Source organism: Tursiops truncatus, chromosome Y (assembly GCF_011762595.2).
Source record: "Tursiops truncatus isolate mTurTru1 chromosome Y, mTurTru1.mat.Y, whole genome shotgun sequence".
NCBI classification, from domain to species: Eukaryota; Metazoa; Chordata; class Mammalia; order Artiodactyla; family Delphinidae; genus Tursiops; species Tursiops truncatus.
In genome coordinates this window covers 195,496-213,858 of record NC_133428.1, presented here as the reverse complement: position 1 = coordinate 213,858, position 18,363 = coordinate 195,496, and the positions used below count along the sequence as shown (strand labels likewise).

The 18,363-nt window shown below is 53.7% G+C and overlaps 1 protein-coding gene across 18 annotated transcripts in view; it reads left to right on the top strand.

Moving 5' to 3' along the window:
* LOC101330847 (transducin beta like 1 X-linked) overlaps nt 1-18,363 on the top strand; it is a 225,313-nt gene that overhangs the window by 198,996 nt on the left and 7,954 nt on the right. For 10 of the 18 annotated variants that reach the window (XR_012329444.1, XR_012329443.1, XM_073799727.1 and 7 more), the window contains 8 exons: nt 907-1,052; nt 1,316-4,534; nt 6,537-6,669; nt 7,049-7,190; nt 7,968-8,031; nt 8,151-8,248; nt 10,712-10,772; nt 15,740-15,861. Coding sequence is in view for 16 of the 18 variants with exons in the window: in XM_073799727.1 (XP_073655828.1) it covers nt 4,018-4,534; nt 6,537-6,669; nt 7,049-7,190; nt 7,968-8,031; nt 8,151-8,248; nt 10,712-10,772; nt 15,740-15,861 (1,137 nt within the window). In the remaining 2 variants the exon portion in view is untranslated. Of the gene's footprint in view, nt 1-906; nt 1,053-1,275; nt 4,535-6,536; nt 6,670-7,048; nt 7,191-7,967; nt 8,032-8,150; nt 8,249-10,711; nt 10,773-15,739; nt 15,862-18,363 lie in introns of those variants that run through there. The other 8 variants (XM_073799723.1, XM_033850225.2, XM_073799725.1 and 5 more) reach the window with 6 other exon arrangements.

The window sequence follows — 18,363 nt, the reverse complement described above, 5'->3', positions numbered from 1 at the left end:
AGCGGCGGGGAGACCCCCGCCAGCCATCCGCCAGCACGTAGGATGAGCCAGGGGTGATGGGAGGGCGCTCGTGGCGGAGACACCTTGGGAGTGGGCTGCCCGGGGCCCACACAGGTGAGGGTCTGACAGGGCAAAAGGCAGCCTGTGCCTCGGACCCGCAGCCCTGTCCCCCATGGCCCCGCAGCTCCCCCTGCCCTGCCCCGTGCCCTCCCTTATTGAACCAGGCATTGTTTGCGACCTGCAGTCACCGTCCTGACTTTGCTCCCGACGTTTGCCTCCAGGCAGCTCCATCCACACCTTACCTGCGAGCCCCTCTCACTTGCCCAGTGTTGTCAGCGGCTTCCTACGGAGGCACTTGCTGAGGGGTGCTAGGGGAGGAAGGGGGAAACCCAGCACCTCTTAGCCAAGGGGATCGCCCAGTGTTTCGGTAAAAGGACCCAAGGCCACACCACTGAGTCCGGACCGACCTCTTTTTCTTCGGGCAGTTGGTGGTGAGATTCATGTGCCGTGAGCACCGCAGGGAGGGTGCAGGCAGACGTGAGCCTGAACTTCTGGGAGGAGCCCTGCAAGCCAGGCCGAGAGCCCCGCGGTCTGACTGCTGTAACAGAAACCTTGAACCCGGGCCGACACGGGCCTGTTTGGCTTTTAAAACGCGGAAAGGGCTCTACCTTTACAGCTGTTTCCCGTCCCGCGCAAGTCAGAGGCCTGCCTTGCTCTGCGTCTCTCCCTCTCGCTGCCGGATCCTGCCCGCGACACCCCACATCGCAGGCCGGGCATCCTCCGGCCACGTCCCTTCCGCTGTTAAGCGCGTTGACATCAGCGGTGCCGCCTTCTAGGTCTCAGTGGCTGTGCCTTCCGCCCTTGGTCTAGGCTTCACGGAACGCTGGCCTCCCTGTCTTGCTGCAGGTTTTTCGCACTCGGCGTTCACGTTCGGTATCGAGAGCCACATAAGCCAGTCCAACATCAATGGGACTCTCGTGCCGCCGGCTGCCCTCATCTCCATCCTGCAGAAGGGCCTGCAGTATGTGGAGGCCGAGATCAGCATCAACGAGGTACGTGCACCCCCGGGGCGGGCCCAGGCCGCGCGCACGCTGCATCGTGCGCGCGCACACCCTGGATCGCGCGCGCGCTGGGAAGACGCGTCACCTTAGCACACGGTTCCCCGCCATCTCTCGCGGTCGGTTAGGGTTCCTTCTCTCTTTGCGGTAAATACTTTCTTCAGTGGGGGGTGGCGCTTCTGTTGTACCCAAGGAGCAATCTTCCGAGGCCCTTTAGGTGGTTGTGTCGTTTTCCATATCCATGCGCACATCGCCAGCTGTGGACTGACGTCACACTACGTTGCCAAATGGGAAAAACACGCAGCAGATCCGCAGCTGCTTTATACGCTCATCCCTGGGTATGCACCGGGGATTGGTTCCACGACCTGCCGCAGGTACCAAAACCCGTAGTGCTCGGGTCCCACAGTTGGGCCTCCTGTATCCGCAGATTCCACATCCGCGGATTCTACCAGCCGCGAATGGTAAACGTAGTAGTAAATGTGTTGGAAAAAAAAAAAAATCCTCGTATAGTGGACCTTGCCAGTTCAGACCTGTGTTGTTCAAGGGTCAGGGGTACTTCAGGACAGGTGTGGGCCTTGCACGTGCACAGAAGACGCCCTCCCCCCCCTGGAATATTTTGAGCAGTTCAGTCGAAGAGGGATCCTGGGAAACATTTGCCTAGAATCTGTGGTTCGTGTGGACCCGACAGAGGGCACAGCCAGAGACCACGGAGGACAGATGAGGACTGTTGTGTTCGAGAGGATTCCAAGGGATGGTTTTGTTACCCGTTGAAGAGCTGCAGGGGAAGGGGGCAGTTGTATCCATAATTATAAATTTAAGTCACTCCAATTTGTTTGTGTCCCCTCCCTCTTTATAGATTGGGGCACAGTGTTCCCTCCCTCTTTATAGATTGGGGCACGATGAGTCCTTGGGCCAACTTCATACCAATTTTTAAATGGGCTCTTTTGGTTGAAAACAGTGCCCGTCTCCCCTGTTCTATTTTGCTCTTGGGATCGTACTGTGAAGATGCCCGGGGCCTCCTGTGATGTCCGAGGCCTCCCTTGCATCTCGGTCTGAGCCCCTCTTACTTTCACCGCACTTCCCGCCGTCTCTCCTTCTTTCTGCCCTCGTTTCTCCCACCTCGGTCTGGCACGCTGCCCTGCCCCAACTTCCCGTCTCCTGTCACGGTCCATCCTGCACAGCTGATGCCGTCCACTGCCCACATGCCCCTCTTTACCACCAAGTGTCCCCTTCCTGGGTCACACCACCCTCGGGCCCAAGATCTTCCTGAACCCTTCAGTTTCCTCCATCCCCTCTCCTTCTGAACTGCTCTCACCCTTACAAGCCTGTCTTTTTTTTTCTTTTCTTAACATCTTTATTGGAGTATAATTGCTTTACAATGGTGTGTTAGTTTCTGCTGTATAACAGAGCGAATCAGTTATACATATACATATGTCCTCATATCTCTTCCCTCTTGCGTCTGCCTCACAAGCCTGTCTTATGCATAGCATTTAACTCCACTTTCTCTTCAGCTTTTAAAACTACGGAAGGAATGTATCTTGTGTTCTGTCACGTGTATTCCTCTGCTGTTTTCCAAAACCCCACATCCTTAAAAACACCTGAGTGTCTGCCTACCCTGCGCTCTTTCTTGCCTAACAACGGGCAGTCTCCTCTTTCCTTGTCTTACATTGGGTGCCTGGGATCTTCCACCAGCAACTTGAGGCCCTGTCGCGTCTCTCTTTCCACAAAACAAACAAGTGTGGGGATAGGGTTACAGGACCCCAGAGGCCCCACCGGCTCTCAGATTGTGTGATGCTGAGTGAGATTGGATTTCCCTTCCCCCTGCCTCTGTGGCCCCCTGCCCCAGTTTCCACGTCTTTCATCCGCGGAGAGGCCCCCATACCTTCTCTCTCTTGGCAATTCAAAGTCCAGTGTGTCCAGAGGAGAACGAAAGGTCATCTCATTTGTCACTTAGGTTTCGGGTAGTTAAAAGTGAGACAGTGTGCTTTTACAGCTTAAACTAGAAGGTTTTTTGTCACCCTGGGCAGTTACAGCCTTTTGCAAAATCATCATCCACTTGGGGCTTGAATATACGAAGAAGGAAGGTGACGTAGAAGCCGGCTGACCAGTTGGTCAGCACTGGCCCCTCCGTGGCTGGAACCCGCGCAGCTGTGAGGTGACTGGCTCCTTTTCCCATGTTCTCTGTTATTTTATGTTGTTTCCCTGATTTTCAAGTATTGTATAGTAACCTGTAGTCAGCTGGGGTGATGTTTCATTCACACGCTGTGTTGCTGAAACTTAGGTCCTTCAGTTCTTCCTGATTTATGAGAAAACAGGCTAAAACGTGTTTGCACGTCCCGTAGACACACTGAGAGGCTCTGAGTTTCGTGTGAGTGATATCTGGAGCGCTTTCTAAGGAAAGAACTCCCTCCTGTGTTGCTAAGTGTGTATGGAAATGTTTTCATTATCTATGGAAGCCAGAGACTCCAGGGAAGTTCGGAAAACAGGAATTGTAACTAAACAGTGCTGTTGTTAGAATATCGTGGCCGTGTTAGTCTGTGCCCTGATCCCAGGAAGTCATTTCAGATGGTAACAGACGTGTGTGTTTTAGTACATCAGACGGACAGATGCGTTAGGAATCATATCGTGAGCGGTGAGGGAATGTCTGATTTGGGCCTGCGCTCTCCCAAGAGACGTCTGTCCTATCAAAGGGGAGCGGTTCCACACTTGTCAGAGCGCCTGGGCGGGGTTTCCCACCCTCGGCACTCTTGACACTTGGGGGCCAGATCATTCCTTGCTCCGGGGCCGTCCTGGGCCCTGGGGGGTGTGGAGTAGCGTCCCTGGTCTCCACCCACTAGACGCCAGGAGCACCTCCACAGTCGTGACAACCAGAAATGCCTCCAGACTTGACCACATGTCCCCCGAGGGGGTAGAATCGCCCCCCTGTTGAGGACAGCGCGTCAGGGGTAGCCCTGTTGTCATGACAGGAAGTTTCCGGATTCAGGTTGGTATTTACCGAGTGCTGGGCGCCCTCTGGCAGCAGCAGGCACACCGGGCCCTCCATGGACGCTCGCTCTTGCCGGCCCCTACCCGCCTGCGCGCTCTGGGATCCCTTGCCCTGGCTCAGGACGCCCGGTCCGGCCCCGCCCGCTCGGCGGCCCCGCGGCTCCCGGGATCCTGCGTGTCTGTCCCCGACGCGCACCCGTCTCGCTGGGAGCTGACATCTGTGCCTGGGCTCTGTCCGCAGGACGGCACGGTGTTCGACGGCCGCCCGATAGAGTCGCTGTCCCTGATTGACGCGGTGATGCCCGACGTGGTGCAGACGCGGCAGCAGGCCTTCCGGGAGAAGCTGGCGCAGCAGCAGGCCAGTGTGGCGGCCACGGCGGCGGCGGCGGCCCCGGCGGCCCCGACGGCCCCGGCGGCCGTTTCCCAGCAGAACCCACCAAAGAACGGCGAGGCCACGGTGAACGGGGAAGAGAACGGAGCGCATGCGATAAGTGAGTGCGGGGCTCCAGAGCTTCGCGCTCCGGCAGCTTCTCCCTCGTCTGAGTCTGGGCAAGTCCTGCAGACCCCTTCCAGGCCTGCCTGCTGGGCGGTGCGTATGCGGCAGCGTCTAGGGCTGGCTTGTTCTGTGGCCAGGAGGGCTTCGCGCTCTGTTCTCACTGAGATCCTTGGACGCAGCATTCTCTCAGCTTTAGGAGGTTGTGCTACTCTGAGGACTCATTTGTTCCACCTGTGATTACTGTCGGGCACAAAAAGGAGGCCCCCGCGCCGTCCTCCGGCCTCGCGGACGAATTCTGACCTGACACTCGGAGCTCATGGTCACTGACGGCACCCGGCACAGACAGCAAGGGCCGTCTTATTTGGTGGTTGCAGCAGGGTCCCTGTTAGGCAATGGCCCTGAAGCGTCCGGCAGACGAGTCGGAGAGCATGAACCTTTACCCAGGGAGCCTGCCGGCACTTTGACACGCGGCGTATCAACTCGGAGACGGCTTCAGGGTCTAAGCTCAGAGTGTGTGCGCGCATTGCGCACGCGCGTGTGCGTGTGTGCATGCGCGTGAGTGTGTGCGTGCGTGTGTGTGCTTCCTCCTTTGAAAATCATTTCCCTCCGAGCAGCCATGCCGCCCCTGCGGGGGCGGCTCATCCCCCCGCCCCGGCACAGGCCGTCTCCCGCTAGAGTCGAGATGCAGCTGCAGCGCTGCGCAGGAAGCCGGGGCAGGCTGCAGCGCGGGTTATGTTACAGCAGGGTGGCTTGAAGCCCATCTGTCTAGCGTCCGATGAAAAGACCTCCCGCCGGCAGGCCCCATGATCACTGTTAACGAGGTCCAAGGTGACGGGACAGGGAAAGAAGAAGAAAAAATAGGTGGCTTGTACCCACAGGTCATTTATGGGCTGCCCACTCCCGTGGGATACATCCCTCAAGGCGCCCAAAATAAAGAAAACAGGAAGGAGGTACGTGTCCTTGTCTTTAGGCTTCCGCCCCAGGCAGCGATCCTAATTGGTGAGCTCTGAGAAACCTCTGTATCCGCCGAGACAGAAATTTTGCAAACTTATAAATTGCACCGTGTATTTTAAATCTTAACTTCTAAGGGAGTGTGGCCACGTGGAGACCGTCGCATGCCTTAAGGAACGCCGGTGGCTGGCAGGCCTTTGTTTCAGGAGTCCCTAAGCGTTACTTTTCACCCGAGGGCTGGCCGGCACCCCATCCCACGTACACCGTCCGGTGGTTTCCGACTCTCACCTTGTTCCGGAAACTAGTCCCACCTGCTCTTTGCTCCCATCTTGCTACAAGGCAGGCTGTGGCCTGAATGGAGTCTCTGAAGTGATCGTTCATTCTGATCTTCAAGAATCTTTTTTCTTGTGCCACAGAGGGGGAAAACGGCCACTACCCAGGGGGAATCTCTTCCGGGTGGCACTTAGCATGCCCTGTCGCCCTTCCAGAGCCTGGACCCTGTGGGTTATATGGAGGGAGGACTGCTTGGGTTCAGAAACCTGGTGGTTCTGCTTGGCTTGAAAAGCATGGTACGCAGACGACTCCAGTCAGAAGATAGCACTTGAGTCCCAAGACTCAGGGGTTGAGGGTAGCAAGCTTCCAGCAGAATGATGGCCTGCCCCCGTGGTAGCTTCACAGGTAGGGCGCTTCACAGCTAAGCACCTCACAGGGTGCTTCCGGGTAAGACCCATTGTCCCGTCAAGAGAAGGAACCTTCCGCCTGCTCAGGAGCCGGCTGGCTGTCATCTCTTCTGTCCAGTCTTCTTCCGGCTGTTGTTAGAAATTAGCCTCGCCCTAGTTATAGAGAGTAAATACCGGTTTTTATTCCTCTGTCAAATTTGGAGACTGTCAAGAAATGTCACGTATCTACTAAATTACACAGAACCCATGATTTGGTTGTCATCGCCATGGGTGACAGCAAAGGAGGTTGTTTGTAAAACCCACGTGCCCTGAGGATGTTTCCTTGGTATCCCTCAGACCTGTGTCTTTCCCTGTTTCCTGTGACAGATAATCATTCGAAACCAATGGAAATAGACGGAGACGTGGAGATCCCACCCAATAAAGCCACCGTCCTTCGGGGCCATGAGTCTGAGGTGTTCATCTGTGCCTGGAACCCTGTCAGTGACCTCCTGGCTTCCGGGTAAGGGTGTCCGGCTGGGGGTGCCCAGGGTCTGGGTGTCCGAGTCCTCCCTCACAGGACATGCGCTTCCCCTCCGTACCTTGTTGGTGGCATCTTCCCAGTGAGTGCAGACCAGGGCTTGGGGCGCCCCGAGTACCTCAGGCTGTGCAGAAGTGCCTGGTCCAGCCGTTTTCTCAGCGGGCTGGGGAGCAATGCACAGACATTTCAAATCACTAAGTGCAAAAAAAAGGTCGGGAAGAGAAAACCACTGTGAGTCAGCGATATCGAAAAGACGGAGGACCCCGTGCCGAGGATGCCCGACCTAGCCAGACAGCAAGTAGTGATGAGCATTGCTGGCCCTGGGACCGGAAGCTGAATGCTGTGTGTGTTCCTTGCACAGATCTGGAGATTCAACCGCAAGGATATGGAACCTCAACGAAAACAGCAACGGGGGCTCCACGCAGCTCGTGCTGAGGCACTGTATACGGGAGGGGGGGCATGACGTCCCCAGTAACAAAGACGTCACCTCGCTGGACTGGAACGTAAGCCTCCGCCCCCGCCCAGACACTTGAACATCTGTAAACCACAGCGAGGGCCGCCGTGGTGCTGATGGAGCCGGGCAGACGCAGGAAGGGGGCAGTATTGTTGGTCAGCCCCCCGGGGGGGCTGGCCCCCGTTTCTGAGCGCTCCTCCCGAGGCCCTCCGTGTTGGCGGACCTCTAGCTGGGTGTTCCGTAGCCACACGTTGGCAGGATGGAGTCTGGGGGTTTTATCGGGGAACCCGTTCTGCTGGCGCTCTGTGAGTTGTCACGAAGGAAAGATGACTTTCCACCCTGACGCTTCAGCACCTGTGTTACGTGCATTTAACACGTGAGAGACGCAGAGCTCTCTGACTTCTTTTTTTTTTTTCTGATTGGAACATCTTTTGATTTTCTTGCCCTTTATCATGTTTATGCATATTCTGCATTTCACCACTCTTCCCCATTTGCACATATTTTGAAGAGCTCACCTAAGTCTCCAGGAGTCTCACGATAACTTTTCGTACCGTATTTTTATGGACGTCGTCAGTGGTGAGGGGTTGCAATGTGTTTTCCTTGCTCCCTCGCCTCCTTGATGGTTGTATGCGGGGAGCCTGTTTGGTCTCACGTTTTCAGTGAAGGGCAGTGCGAGCTAAAGTAGGCCAGCGTGACTGGTGAGTCTCGTGACTGGGAACCTGTTGTCGACGTCAGGTGCTGCCGCCCAGGGATAATGCGAGGGGCCCTTTTCCACTGCTGCCCCTACTAAGCTGCTTGTCGCTCTGTGTTTCTCTCTGGCCTGCAGAGTGACGGCACACTGTTGGCTACAGGTTCCTATGATGGTTTTGCAAGAATATGGACGGAAGACGGTAAGTCCTGACGCCCTTGTGTTGGGGTCGGAGAGGAGGTGCTTGGCCTGTCGTCATCCGGGGAACAGACTGAGGCCCGGAAGTCACCCCGCTTGCTGTGTTTGTGTTTTACGTACCAGGTAACCTGGCCAGCACCTTAGGCCAACATAAAGGCCCCATCTTTGCCTTGAAATGGAACAAGAAGGGGAATTACATTTTGAGTGCTGGAGTAGACAAAGTGAGTGTTTGCTTAAGATACATTGCTGTCCTCTGTAGGTGCCTGTTTATGTTTAATCTCAGATAACATCCTGCTTTCTACGAATTCTGAGAATTCTGCCTCCCGCTAAGAAATCAGAGGGATCTGTTTTGTTTGCTTCTGTGGTTTTGGTCTTAGTGTTCATTTCTAGCACATCGTGTCTTCACGTACCCTAGACGGCTCTACAGACCTTTATCAAAGCTCTCCCCCGGCCCGTCACACCTTTTACCTTGAGGTTCATAGTTCACTGATAGAAAGAAGAAAATCCCCAAATTGCGTTTGTCCACTGCTTGAAGAAGCCCACTGGCGTGGGGTGTCCTCTGCATAAACGTACCCCACCCGCCCAGAGTGATCTTAGGAACACAAACGGTTTTCTCTCCCCAGGCTTCCGTTTTCCCAATCTGATGACTTGTTGCCTCGCGCTGTAGACCGCAGGCTTCCCTGAGGGCAGGAGTAAGGTAGACACCCATGCGAGGGGCGGGGCTCACTGGGATGATGTGGCCCTTTTCACAGAGGGGGAAATGGAGCCCCAGAGAACTTCACTAATTTGCCTCGGGACACATTGGTATAAAGTCGGATCGGAGACTCAGGCCCTGGACGCCAATAACAACTGCCCTGTAGCTTTCACACTCTGCCAGAGAATTCTTTGCATCTTCAGGTCCTCCCTGCCCCTGAGGCCGTTCTTTATAATCATTCTGGATTTTCTACCTGATTATCTTCTGTTTCTACCAGGCGATGAACTGGATGGTTAGTGGAAATGCACATTCGGAATTCTAGTAGCCTCTGAGTCAGACACTATCTACCATGATTAGTCAACCGTGGCAGGAATAATAGTTACTTTCTGTGAAGTGATACGTTCTCGGGGAGGAAATGTAATTTAGGGATGTTGACTTTGACCTTCAGCGCGAGCTTAACCCAAAGTGGCTAAAATGTACTTCAGTTTCTTGAAAGCTTTTGTGTAAGGAATACTTTCTTTTGCCCAGTGTATATTTAACGTTAAAACATCAACAAGGGGCTTCCCTGGTGGCGCAGTGGTTGAGAGTTTGCCTGCCGATGCAGGGGACATGGGTTCGTGCCCGGTCCGGGAAGATCCCACATGCCGCGGAGCAGCTGGGCCCGTGAGCCATGGTCGCTGAGCCTGCGCATCTGGAGCGTGTGCTCCGCAACAGGAGAGGCCACAGCAGTGAGAGACCCGCGTACCATCAACAAGTTGTTACAATTATTGATGGTAGTAGGTGAAATTGTATCAGAATTGTGGAAGGGTTTATATGTTCTCTGCCTTGCCAGATTTGTGAGTGGCTCAATTAAGGAAAACAGTTATACTCTGTCAAACAAAAAATTGTTGGGAATTCCCTGGCAGTCCAGTGGTTAGGACTCCGCACTTTCGCTGCCAAGGGCCCGGGTTCAGTTCCCGGTTGGGGAACTAAGATCCTATTAAGCTCTGCGGCGCGGCCCCCCAAAAAAGCAAACTGTTAATTGGTCTGGAGCTGACCGAAAGTTTCAGAGATACTCATTGCTCTGAGTACTTCCTCTGAAAATTACTGCTGTCGATACGGAATAGAACTAGTTCTTCTTAAAGTAAAATCTTTATTAAACGTCATTGACAGGGAGGTGTAAAGGTTCCAATTCAGTTGAAAATTCCAGTTGATTAAGAACTAATTCCAGTGGTCTTCATCGAGCTGCCAGATGGCTTCTTCCCTAAGTGTCTCCCAACATTAGTACAGTCGTAAGCATTTGTGATTTACTTTGTTTTCCGGGGAGGAGATCTTTTTTTTTTTTTTTTCTCCTTCTATATAGACCAATAAATCAGTGCCAGACCCCAGTGTAACCCAATTCTCTACTCTGTCTAGTGATCCCAATTCACGGAGTGAGTGACGGTCAGGGGAATTTTCAGAAATACCCATTTCTGCAGCTTTTCATTGGGAAAAGTACCAAAAAGGTGTTTATCGTTACAGTTTTTTCAATAGTTTTTCATGTTTGGGGATAAGGGGGATTTCCCACCAAAACTGGTAGTTTTGCGAGTATCAGTTCCAGCTGCTGTGTCTGGTGGAGTAACCAGCGCACGTGGCCAACTTCATGAGTGTGACCCTCCGGATCGTTAAGTGTGTAAGAGACACCCTGGGTTCCAAAGACACGGGTGAAAAAGAGAATGCTACGAGTATATGGATCTTATGTTGAAACGATAATATTTTCGCCATGCTGGAGTGAAATGAATTTTGTTAAAATTAGTTTTACTGGTTTCTTTTTTAATTTTTTCGTGTGGTGACTGAACATTTTAAACTTCCTGTGTGACTTGCATGCTATTTATATAGTGTTTATTGGACAGTGCTGCTTTAGAAAGAAGAGGGGCTCACTGCATTTTCTTATATCATAAATTTTTCTAGAGAAAACTTTGCAAGAAGAATAGTAACTAACTTTTTTTTTTTTTTTTTTTGCGGAGCACAGACAACAATAATTTGGGATGCCCACACAGGAGAGGCCAAACAGCAGTTTCCGTTTCATTCCGGTGAGTATTTTTTTTAAATTTCCCTTTTTATTCTTTGTCATTCAAAAATAGTAATTCAGAGTCCTAGGAGGTGTCCCTTAAAGTAATGGTGAACGCTTAGAGGATGGCAGGCACGGAATATAGCTGGTAGGGAGGAAACCCTTCTCACAGGAAGCACTGCTCTTGAGGCCTCCAACATACAGATACCCTCGGCGCTCGCTCACTCCAAAGTTTCATTGCAAAGCTGCAAACCCCAGCCGAACTGGTGTGGGCTCCCTTCTGCTGCTGCCCCAAGGGCGCTGTGTCAGGGGCGTCCCTAAGACCTCGCCCGGCGTCAGCAGTTCACCCAGGACGACTCCCAGGGCGTGCAGCTGAATTCATAGCGCAGATGTATTACAGTAAAAGGATACAAAGCAATGTCAGCAGAGGGCAAAGGCACACGGGGCGAGATCCAGACCTTCCAAAGGTTGTCTCCTGACGGAGTCGCGTAGGACATGCTGGGTTCCCCCGAAAGCAAGCGGTGATCATGCGTGTGACAGGTCGTGTGAAGTCAGCAGAGCCTGGTGCCCAGCATTTCTGGTTCGTAGGCACCCTGTGCCCGCCTGCACCCGAATGCTTCACTCCCAGGAGGAGCGTGGGATTCAGTATAAACCACGTTGTTTGCACAGACGGTGGAGGCGCAGAAGCCGTTCTTACCAGTTAGGCCATGGTGGGAAGTCCGAATTCCCAGACTCGGGCCAACGCCATCCTTGCCGCCAAGCCTTCCTACAGGGAGCCGCGTCAGGCCTGCAGTGGTCTTGCCTGGACGGATGTGTAGCTGCTGTTCTCGACCGCACACGTCTGTGTGTGTGTTGGGTCCTCACCAGGCCACGTGGGGCAGCCAGGGGTCTAGGGAGTCCAGGTTCCCAGATTCCCCCCTGATGCTTCATGTTCTGTGGGACTGAGTCCTGTTGTTAGATGTGGTCTCTTATCTGAGGACAGAGGTGGAAACTGATAAACTGTTGGGAGAAGCTGGCTTGAAGTCGACAGCAGGGCGTAGGTGCCGCTTCCCGTCACGGGAGGCGTCTGCTCCACTGAGAGGGAATCGCTGCGTGTACAGGGTGAACATCTTGCTGTGTCAGGTGGCCCGGGACAGTGTTTAGGAGGGGAGCAGAGAGGCTTTCCTGCTAGGTATTCCTGGGTGCCTGGTGACGGTCTGAACCAGAGGACTGGCCCTGAGGACTCCCCAGGACGGTGCATCTCCTCCGTGCCCAGGGAGGGCTCCACGCGGGGGACGTGGTCCTGCAGGGAGCAGACTAAGAGGAAAGGTCCCGACCAGGCCTTGACACGACTGGGACACATGCGTGGACGCCAGCCTCTGTGACTCCACGCGGCACTCCGTTCCCTCCTGACGGAGGCAGACCTGGGAGGCGCCGGCTTGCACCCCGCTACCCCGGAGAGGCAGCCCACCTCTTCCACGGCTGTCCTTGGGACCACACCGGAGACACCTGCTGGGGCTGCCAGTGAATTTTCTTGTTGCTTTAATCTGATACCGTTGATGATGTGGAAGTTGGTGGACGTTTTATAGAATATATTTCCCCACGAGGAAATGGGCAGGGCTCCAAGAGCAGGCAGCCTGGCGTCCCGACCTGTGTCTGTGTCTGTGTCTGTGTGTGTGTCTGTGTCTGTGTCTGTGTCTGTGTCTGTGTCTGTGTGTCTGTGTCTGTGTGTGTGTGTCTGTGTCTGTGGGTGTGTATGTGTGTGTATGTGCCTGTGTCTGTGTGTGTGTCTGTGTGTGTCTGTGTCTGTGTGTGTGTGTGTCTGTGTCTGTGTGTGTCTGTGTGTGTCTGTGTCTGTGTGTGTCTGTGTGTGTCTGTGTCTGGGTGTATGTGCCTGTGTGTGTACGTGTCTCTGTGTGTGTGTGTCTGTGTGTGTGTGTGCCTGTGTGTGTGTGTGTCTGTGTGTGTGTGCGCGCGCCTGTGTGTGTCTGTGTCTCTGTGTGTGTGTGTTTGGAGCGGGCAGAATATACAAAGCACTCGCCACTGTCTAGTTGCACGACATTTCTGTCATCCCGTAAGGAGACCCCTTACCCATGAAGAGCTCACTGTCCATTCCCCCTTCCCCATCCCCGGCACCCCAGCCTCCAGGTTTTGATCTGTGTGTGTCGTCTCCATGTCAGACTTCTGTGCCGTAGACTCTGCAGACCAAAGCAAGTGAGCCTGGTGGGTTTCCATCGTGTTTGGCATAAATCCCAAGACCATCCCTACCTCTGCTGCCGGGACAGATGCAGTGACAGGGCAGAGGCGTAGAGCCCCAGGTGTGCTGACATCGGTGCGCACGTGGTGGGGGATATCTGTGATGAAGAGAGCTCTGGCTTCTGTTTTTCAGAGGATGATTTGCCCAAAATAGCCATCAGTAAGGTTCGTCTAACAGTTTTATCTTAAGAGTTCGTGTACCAAGGCTTCCAGCGGAAATTAGTATTCCCAGAGCATTCCCAAGGTCCATGGGATGGCTTTCCATCCCGCAGACCACATGTCTCTTGTGTCCTGAGAGAGCTTCTCCTGAGAGAGCTTCTCACCTGCGGTGTTGCTGCCCACGAGGTCGACCCGTATCCCGTTGCTGGGGCAGGAAGCTCTGTGTGTTCTCTGCTCTTTCTTTGTAGTGACAAGTGGTGTGGTAGAGACTGTCCAGGATGGAAGGAAAGAAACGGTGCTGTTTTTCAGGAGGAAGCGCAGGCAGGGAGAGCGGTAGGGGCACCTTTCCTTAGCATTTGATGGGTTGATCTGTGAAACCGCCTTGCCCCGTAGGTGTTCGCCATGAAGGCCTGGTGGGGCGCGTCCGCTGTTTACCAACAGCAGGAAGTGTCAGCTCAGAGCCTGACGGCGTTCCCCCGCTCAGCAGTGACAAGGAACAGTTACCAATCGACTACTGATAACACGCGACGGCTTGGATAGGTTCTCGAGGGGGTTCTGCCGCATGGAGAAAGCCCGTCTGCAGGGGTCACGTGCTGGATGACGCCATTGACATAACATTCTCGAAATGACGAAATGTTAGATGTGGAGCCAGAGTTGAGGGGTGGTCCGGGGGGGCTCGGTGTGCTGGTAACGTGGCACAGGGAGGTCCTCGTGGTGATGGAACAGGGTTCTGGATCTTGACTGCGGTGGTCGTTACACAGGCCTGCGCGTGTGATCAAACAGTGCCGCACTGCACACACGTGGCGCGCGTTCACCTCCTGGGTCTGGGCGTTGTACTGTAGGGGCATAAGATGCCACCGGGGGGGAAGGGTACAACGTGGGGCCTCTCTATTACATCTCTGCAGCGTCCTGCGATTCCGTAAGCATTTCAAAATTAAATTTTTTTTTAAAAAAAGTGAAGTAATGCTTGGCTGTACCTGGACTGCTGCCGACGGTCAAACCTCATTGGCCAAGTGTGGGCAGGGAGGCCACACAGACCCCCAGAATAGCTTAGCCCCACCCACACTGGATGGTGAGCTCCCGGGGGCAGGGCAGGGTCCTGGCAGCAGCATCGACGCAGAATGGGGCCAGACACCTGAGTACACAGCATCCTCCGTTTAGATGGCAGGGGTTCAGCGCACGTTAATTCTTAACGGCCAGGTGCTGGTCACCAGCCCCCGAAACGCCCGCCAGATTGTCCCTCTTCCAGGCGTATTAATTGCACACCCCGCTGCAGAGGCTGGCCCAGGAATTCGTGATTTGGCTCCTGCAGTGTCTTAAACAGCAGCAGCTGCGGCTTTGCTCTTCGCGCTCTGGCTCCCGGGAACATCCTTCTGACCAAGTGGATCCGGTTCCTTTGTTCCACTGGGCACACGTGGGAAATGCAGCAGAAACCGTGGGCCCGTGCTGGACCGCTCTGCAGGGGGTGTGACACACAGAGATGCACACCCTGGGGTGTTGAAAGAGCCTGCTGCCTCCCGGCCACATCCTCCCACCCGTAGACTCTGTGTGGGGACAGAGCTGGACAGGGGAGCCAAGGGGATCCAGCCCTGCAGCTGTGGAAGGCTGGCGCGTGTGCACGGGTGCACCTCTTGCTTTAAGGCTGAGCACGGGAGGGGCAGTCCGAGTTAGCGTATCCTGAGGAAGCTGGATTCTTCTCCCAATTCAGTGCTGACCTGCCTGTAAGAAACACACGTGGGACATGGTCAGGGATCGATCTGTCGATGAAGATCTCACCAGGGGCTTGCAGGACTTAACCCTCTGTTTGTCCAGAAACAAGGAAGTGTGTGGAGAGAACAAAGATGCTTAGTCGTCTCTCGGGGAGGTCGGGAGAAGGGAAGAGGGCCGTCACCATCCCCCAAACCTCACAGAGCTCTTGGAGCCACTCGCCCCTGAGAAAGGCCCAGGAGCCAGAGGCAGCGTTCACCATAAGGTCACTTGCGTCCCCTCAGGCTGTCCCCTTGTCAACGATGAGCATCCTCCAGTTGGTGGAATGCATTCATTGTGTGGTGGGGGATTTTGGGGGGCCGCGGCACGTGGCCTGCGGGATTTCAGTTCCCCAGCCAGGGATGGAACCCGGGCCCTCGGCAGGGAGAGCACGGAGTCCTAACCGCTGGACCACCAGGGAAGTCCCTGTGGGAGATTTTCTCAGTGCGGATACCTTGAACACAGGATATGAAATCTTTTTCCTCTCCTCTCTATCTAAAACACATCCAGTCAGCCCAGCACAGTGATATTCCTGGGAGCGGCAAGGTGCGGGAGAAGACGGCGTGCTTCTCCCCTACCCTGTCTCACCTGTGCCAGGGGAGCAAGAGACTGCGCTTATGCCGCCCGAGGTGTCACGGGGTCTCGCTCCGGAGGCCTCTGGGCATCCCTCCAAATGGGAAGGACAGACTTTCAGGTCTGTGGGGGACAGAGGCTGTGTTCACACTGGGGGTGCTGCTTTATCTTGTCCTTAGGCATCTTGACGATGCTGTTACTTCTTCTAAGTTGCCTGAGCTCTGTGCACAACTGCTAAGTGCAAATGTTCCCCGCTGACCATTTGCTGCTCCACAGCCCCTGCCCTTGACGTGGATTGGCAGAACAACACTACCTTTGCTTCGTGTAGCACAGACATGTGTATCCACGTCTGCAGACTCGGCTGTGACCGCCCGGTCAAAACGTTCCAGGGACACACAGTAAGTGCGAGTTCTGACTGTGGGGCTCAGGTTCGTGCGAATGTGCTGGGAGCTGGGAGCTGGCTCCTCTCTGCCTAGAGTTAAAGGATGCTGTGACTGCAGACCAGTTCTTGTGCAGCCCACTGCTCCTTGGGCTGTTGTAGCTATCTCAGGTGATTGGCTAACCCAGTTATCCATCTGGGAAGGCAGTGTAAAAAAAAAAAGTGACCTGAGATGAGCCAGATGTTGGATTTTGCAGGAAAGACTTTAAAGTAGCTATTATTAGACTGTATGAGGAAACAAAGGAAAGGCTGTTTGTAATGAGTGAATAGATGCAGAAGGGCAGCAGAGGAAGGAAAACTGTTCTTAAAACAGTCAAGGGGAAATCTCAGAATTGAGAGGTAGAATGTCTGAAGTGAAAATCTTAATGGATGGTGGAGGGATTGCAGAAATAAGGTTAGTAAACCTGAAGAGAGATCACAGAAGCTAGCCAATTTGAAGAACTGATAAAAGATTGAACAAATGAATAGAGGCTTAATGACCTACGAGACAGTGTGAAGAGCTCTAGCATATATGTGTAATGGAAAGAGAAGAAAAGAATGGAACAGAAAAATTATTTGAAACGATGATTTTGCCAAATTTTCCTAAATTTGGTGGAAAACAACATTCAATCCAAGAAACTCAAGACACCAGCTGACTTCTCACTGAATTCCTTTTTTTAATTAATTAATTTTTTTTATCGAGGTGTAGTTAATTTACAATATTATATAAGTTTCAGGTGTACAACATAGCGATTCAAATTTTTGAAGATTATAATCTATTTATAGTTATTATAAAATATTGGGTATATTCCCTGTGCTGTACACTATATCGTTGTAGCTTATCTATTTTATGCGTAATAGTTTGTACCTCTTAATCCCCTCCCCGTCTTGCCCCTCCCCCTTCCCTCTCCCCAGCAATAACCGTTAGCTTGTTCTCTGTATCTGTGAGTCTGCTTCTTTTTTCTTTTTTTTCTTTTTTGCGGTACGGGGGCCTCTCACTGCTGTGGCCTCTCCCGTTGCGGAGCACAGGCTCCGGACGCGCAGGCTCAGCGGCCATGGCTCACGGGCCCAGCCGCTCCGCGGCATGTGGAATCCTCCCGGACCGGGGCACGAACCCGCGTCCCCTGCATCGACAGGCGGGCTCTCAACCACTGCGCCACCAGGGAAGCCCTGCTTCTTTTTTCTTATATTCACTAGTTTGTTGTATTTTTTTGGATTCCACATATAAGTGATAGCGTACGATATTTGTCTGACTTAGTTTATTCACTAAGCACAACACCCTCCAAGTTCATGTTGTTGCCAGCGGCAGAATTTCATTCTTTTCTTGTCTGAGTAGTATTCCGTGTCTGTGTGTGTGTGTGTGTGTGTGTGTGTGTGTGTGCCACATTTTCCTTATCCACTCATCTGTTGATGGACACTTAGGTTGCTTCCATGTCTTGGCTATTGTAAATAACGCTGCTGTGAACATTGAGGTGCGTGTGTCTTTTCAAATTAGCATTTTTGTTCTCTGGATGCATCATCAGATCCTCCCGCATAGCCCATGAGGCTCTTTGCAGCCTTTCCCTGGCAGATCCCTCTAGTGTGCAACGCCCCCGCCTCTACCCCGGTCCTCCTGGAGGACCTGCTGGCTTTGAGCGCCTCACACCTGCACTGTTCCCCACCTTTGACTCACGGCGTCCCTTGCCACTAACTTACCTGACATAAGTTGCGTTGTCCTTGGCACTTGCGTTCCCTTAGTACCCACTTCCTCCAGCATCTGTCCCTACAGGTCCCTGCTTCCAAAAGAAGGTTCTTTCAGAGCCCAGGGACCAGTTGTCCCGTTACCATCTTGTCGTGGCTATAAACAGACCCTTCTTTTTTAATTTTTCTGACCTAAACTTACTTCTCCTCTACGCCTAGACCGTCCCCGAGCTTTCACTAGGAAATCTTTGTGACTTGCCGTATGCCCCATTCGGGACTTTTGTGCCATCGCACCACCTGGCTCTTTAAACGGGTCTCATTGCAGCCCATCATTCCACACACGCTGTGAGCTAAATGTAGTCCAGCTGATTTCTTCCCGAGACCCTGTGAGCCGTTTCTGGGTGCTTTCTGGGTATTGTGACTTGGGCTGCAGAGGGAGGGAGAGGAAAGTCCACTTGCACCCTGGAAGATGCGAGGGGGTTCGACTGGGGACAGTCAGTGGGCACCAGCTCCCTCTTGCAGGCAGGCCCTTGGAGATGCGCCCTCGGGTTCTGTTCTCAGCAGTTACACTCAGAGCCTCCCACGCTGCCCTTGTCCCCGGTGCGCACCTCTCGCCAGGCACCGCCTCTCTTGGTGTCCTCCTGGGTCCGCTTGCCTGTGCACACCCTCTGTCCGACCGCCTCGACCTCCCGGGCTCACCCACAGACCCGCTCCTTGTACTGCAGGCTCCAATCCCTCCCTTTTTTCTGGGCCTTCCACCACGGGTACCACATGGAACACAGATGCAGCCTTATCCCTCCCT